We start from the raw sequence: 5,602 nt of genomic DNA, 5'->3' as shown, positions 1-5,602 counted from the left end.
CAATAAAATGAAAATATGCCTTTTCATTTATTTATTTGATTTATTTATTTTTGTGTTTAGTTTAGTTTACCATGTGGTTAAAAAGTTGTGCTTTAAAGGTGCATTGTTTAACATTTCTGATGGAGAGTATACCACTTTTTTTTTTCTTGCTATGTTCCACAGTGTTAGAGAGGCTGGCTCCACCTAGTGCCTCCGCTCAGCTTCATTTCTCTCCAGCGACTAGGTCAGGAATCGGAATACACTAGATGATTTGCAAGAACCCCCGAAGTGCAAGTCCGGGCACCAGCCAATCAGCGAAGAGCCATACATTCTGTGTTAGCAAACATTCCCAAGATTGAGTTTAAAGCCGGAACAAAGAGAATGTTTGGTGAATTTTATCAAGGGGAAAGACATTATTGCCTTTCTTCCTACAGGATTTGGGAAAAGCTTAATGTACCAGTTAGCCCCGTTTGCAACGCATTACATACGTCACGACCAAATAGCAGCAAATGGTTAAATAAAAAATGTACCCACCTACTGTCAAGCGAACGGATTCTAATGCTGCAAGGTCAGACGGTTTCCACGAAGTGAAACCGGCTGATGAATCAGTCTACCACAGTATGGCATTTAAAGTCTATTTAGCCTTGATTTTGAAGCCTTGATTTTATTGTGCAGAAATGCCTCTAAGAACTTGTGAGCAGGCTCGCCTCTCCACCAAACTGATCCGTACCTTGGTCTGCTTGCCTCCATGTAGAAGTTTAATGCCTTACTGTGAAACATTCCAGGCTGAACAGTGAAGTATATCTGCATAGACACTAGCATGTGCATACCCTCCCCAAGAAAAGTAGCATTCTTGATCATTATAGTGAAATTTACAAGCACAATTGTCTGTCCAAAGGCGTGAATAACAAAGTATAAATGAAAAACATCTGTCAAAAGCAGCTCATTTACAACACGCTTCTGGAACGTTGATCAAATTATGCCATAGTATTCACCAAAGCACCAAACAGCCAACTTAGACTTCATTCAACCATATAACATGTAACACTGACAGATGCAATGGCAAAACAACCTCAGCTACCAGCAGCAGCCAACTGATACTTTGCAACTGATGTCATTTCCTGGGGGTGTGAGGCTAACTGTAGGCTCTGCTCTGTCCGAGGCTTTGTTACTTCTTTCTGACCAGATTGTGTTAAAATAAAACTCAGGTTCAAGTCTGACTTAAGGCCGCCACATACTACAGGATTTTTTGGTCTTAAACGATTTTTAAATATGCGATAAAAAGCACACACCAGAGACACGAGGAGAATCTGATGAGACTAAAATTCTCTGATCGCAAAGACTCCCGTGGGATATGGCTGCGTACCACAAGATACAAAGTTGTGAGCATGAGTACAACAACTTGCTTTGACATGCTTAAGTGTTTAAAAGCACTGAAGAGCACTACACTTCTAGTTTAGATACAAGTCAAAACTGTGCAATTATTATTTGTCAAATGTGGTGCAATATTTCAGATACATGATTTGTAAAGAATAAAAGATTGGAGATTAAGTACACAGGAAGTAGAGTCGCTGTCGTTAATCTGCAGCTTCACCCCGACCCACGCTGTGTGGATGTAAACAAACACACGTGAGAAACTATTCTTGCCTTTTTACTTTTAAAGAACACCTCAAACTGGATTAATAGCACAGTTTTGTGGGCTGGCTGTCATTATTTGGACAATTTCTATGGATAATATGGATGAGAAGCTGCAGTTTAAATTTACAAGTTTACAAGAGGTGAGTAATAAAGTCCTCTGATTATCTTCACTATATCCTGAATTTGTATCTTGCGCCTGTGTGTCCGTCACGCCGTCTGCCCCTGACTCACAGTTTTATTGGCTGTTATCGTAGTGTTGCTGATGTTTAGTGGTTATGATCATGACAGAGCAGCTCAGAGTCACACAGACACCATACACGAGGAGCAAAGCGGCTTCAAATTTTCACACAAAGACACAAAGTCGGGTCACATCTCCACGAACTTGGAAAGAAGTAAATCGGAGCAAAATCTGGCATATTGTCTTGTAGTGTGTGGTGGCCTTTAGGTGGAATTACAGCAGGTGAGATGATTTGTACTGTGTCTCTCACACATGAAATTACAGTGACAAGTTAGAATTACCCAACAGTTTTTCACTTGTCACTCTGACTTTTTTGATGAAAATCTAACGCCTAAACACGATAATGAATGCTCGTTTTGATCACAGGCTCTTGGAAATATGTTGTTTAAATCCATTTTGTAATTTATTTTTTCCTCAGACAATCTTAAAACGTTTGCATTGTGTCTCCATGGTAATTTATGAACATTCCACTATAGAGATCTATGTAGAACACCCCCAGCATGATGTCACTGCAAAGTATCAATACTATTAGCACTCGTAATCACAACTAAACAATACTGTGAACAAGATGTGTCTTACCTTAAACAGGCGCAGGATGTTGGCCACCATGATGGACACAGAGCTCGCTGCCGCTCCAATCACTCCCACTATTTTATCCGGTTTGGTGAAAATGGGCGGATCTCCGTTAGCACAGCGCACATCAGACCCATCCCGCTCAATCAGGGCCTGCACAAAGGTGAGAGACTGCTCCAGAGCGTACGTGTCTCGTGAGCACGTATCCAGAATCCTAGCCCCCAAAGTGATATTCGGAAGTAGCTCAGGGTCCTTGTTGATCAGGTCTATGGCGAACATCATCGCTTCCAAACGGTGGATTCCTTTTTCCTTTTTAAGTTCTCCACAGGGGGTACCACGATCGCCCCGGGAGTGAACTGGGAACAAGCCTCCCAGTATGATGTCCCCGTCCAGCCGGATAGAGTGGGCGTATTCGGGAGCAGCCTGTGGGTCAATGGGAACCCGCTGTGGAGATGCTAATGGGAAAAACAGAGTGCAAGACGCAGCAACAAGCACCAAAAGGGGGCAGTACTGAGCGCTAGAGCCTGGGTGCAACAGTGGATCCATCATGCTTATTTTTTTTTCAGTGATATATTCCAAAAATATGTATTGTCCAAACTTGTCCTCTTATTGGTCCAGAAGGAGAGGTTTAAAAGCCCCAAAAGTGGAGCTAGCCAAGTCCCAGGACAAAACCATATTCCAAACAGATAATTGAAAAGCAAGTAGAGAAAGTTCTGCAGGGATGTAGCTGTTTAATCCAAGTCACATTGTCAGTAAAACCTGAAAAAGAGAGATATGGTAACAGTTAATACAAAAACAAAAACAGTCAGGGTTTAATTGGCATTCACACATTGCTATAGACTGTATAAAGAAGTGAACAAATGGAGTGTGAAATTATCCACAGCATTCAGCTCCACTTAAATGAAGCTCACCGGTGCTAGGAGGCCTCATTCATCAGCAAGTTTCACTTCATAGAAACCTTCTGATCTCGCAGCATTAGGATTCGTGCACTCGATGTGGGTACTTTTTTTATTTAACCAATCACTCCTATTTGGTCGTGACGTATGTAATGCGCCACTAACGGGGCTAACTGGTATATTAAGCTTTTCCCATATCCCGTTGGAAGAAGGGGCAATAATGTCTTTCACCTTGATAAAATTCACCAAACATTCTCTTTGTTCCACCTTTAAATCCTTGATCTCGGAAATCGTTGCCAACACCAAATGTATGGCTTCATCTACAGCCATCTCAAATGTTTTGCTGTACCACAAAAAGGGACCCGGTCATGGCTTCACAGCTCTTTACTGATTGGCCGGTGCGCGGTCTACAACTTCCAGGGTTCTTGCAAACCATCTAGTATATTCCGATTCCTGACCTAGTTGCTGGAGAAAAATGAAATTGAGCAGAGGCACTAGGTGGCACCAACCTGGCTAAACAGTTATAGGGGCAAATTTGGAGCCGAGTGCAATATTAGGAATACAAAATAGTGAAATAAAAACACCAGGATAATGTATAGTGGATTAATATGAACATTTTAAGACCAGAATCAAAAGCGTGCCCATATTATTTTTTTCTATTAGCTATTTCCATTTATATATACAGTCTATACTTGATACAATATTTCCTTTTCAAATTGTAAACCAACTAAGCATACTGAGGACCAAAGGATTTTTAAACTCTATACACCTTCACTAGAATCATTTGGATAATTTCAGCCCTGGGATTTTCTATCTCTACTGAACTAAATGTAAAAGATAGCTATTAACTTGAAAACTACCACTTCACACGGAGCATTTTGAGCTTTGGGGACGTATAGTCTAATAATAAAGGATTACTTAAACATGTGTGAATGAAACAAAACACAAGTCAGGGTGTGTTTTTGAGTAGTAACAATTTGGCCAGGCACTGCAAATGTTAAGCCAAGAACAACAAAAATGGGCATATAAAACTGTCGCAGGGAAGCTACGGTCCACCTCACAAACATGTGTACCACTTACAAGCAAGAGTGGATCTGAGCGTCACCCAGTCAAAAGACAGGCCCTCTCGTGCATATGTTAACATGAGGCATGTCTTTACAGCTGCACTGTGCAAATTCACACCAGCGTTCTATAATTGAAAAGTCTATCTCCATGTAATCACCATTGTACACAAACACACACTCTCGCGCATACAGTACAGTCATCTCTTGGCATGTCGATGAGGGCACCAGCTGTTGAGGAGACTGTACTGAGCCCGGGAGACCACACACTACCTGCTGCAGATGAGAGAGGGAGGAAGGGAGGAAGGGAGGGAGGAGGAAAGAGGAGATAAAAGTGAAAGTGATTGCTTCCTTCAGGCTATGGTGGAAGTCTGTGGAAATTAACAAATGTATGAAGACGATAGTATAATAGTATGAAGAATGTAAATTAACTGTTGGGAAATGGTAATGTAGTTGTTGACCTTTCAAAAAAAGATTTTATTTATTTATTTATTTATTTATTTATTCATGGCATAGTGCATATTCAAATTAGCCAGGTTGGCGCCACCTAGTGCCTTCGCTCAATTTCATTTCTCTCCAGCGACTAGGTCAGGAATGGCAATACACTAGACAGTTTGCAAAAACCTCAGAAGTGCGAATTCAGGCACCAGCCAATCAGCGAAGAGCCAAACATTCTGTGTTGGCAACGATTCCCGAGATCGAGGATTTAAAGTCGGAACAAAGAGAATGTTCAGTGAATTTTATCAAGGTGAAAGACGTTATTGCTCTTCTTCCTATGGGATTTGGGAAAAGCTTAATATACCACTTAGCCCTGTTATAGGTGCATTACATACATCAGGACCAAATAGCAGGGATTGGTTAAATTAAAAAAAGTACCCATCTACCATCTAGTGAACAAATCCTAATGCTGCGAGGTCAGACGGTTTCTATGAAGTGAAACCAGATGATGAATCATGCTATATTCAAATTACATATATAAGCAGATATTCATGCTTCTTCCTCGGATACAAACTGTAAACTGTTGAGATAGAAAATTGTGGCAAAAGTCAAAAACACAAAAATTTAACTAAAACAAGCTAAACCACCTAAACTAAAACTAACTAACTATAAGAAATTAACAAATCACTCTACCAAGATTTTTGTCTATAGCTCAAAACATGAATGATCCATAACATTAACCACGAAAAATGTTGCCTGACCAACCAGTCCAGAAGGGT

The 5,602-nt window shown here is 40.8% G+C and overlaps 1 protein-coding gene across 1 annotated transcript; it reads right to left on the bottom strand.

Annotated features, from left to right (window-relative positions):
* Window positions 1–2,383: 2,383 nt before the first annotated feature.
* On the bottom strand, window positions 2,384–2,974 carry LOC129408978 (metabotropic glutamate receptor 8-like). Its single transcript, XM_055153947.1, has one exon. The coding sequence runs from the start codon at window positions 2,972–2,974 to the stop codon at window positions 2,384–2,386; it is 591 nt and encodes a 196-aa protein (XP_055009922.1).
* Between the last annotated feature and the right edge of the window lie 2,628 nt (window positions 2,975–5,602).

The sequence above is a fragment of the Boleophthalmus pectinirostris genome, unplaced genomic scaffold (genome assembly GCF_026225935.1).
Source record: "Boleophthalmus pectinirostris isolate CB_2022bp ecotype Guang Dong unplaced genomic scaffold, ASM2622593v1 HiC_scaffold_18, whole genome shotgun sequence".
NCBI classification, from domain to species: Eukaryota; Metazoa; Chordata; class Actinopteri; order Gobiiformes; family Gobiidae; genus Boleophthalmus; species Boleophthalmus pectinirostris.
Note: the sequence above shows the minus strand (reverse complement) of the source record. Positions and strands in the feature narration are given on the sequence as shown.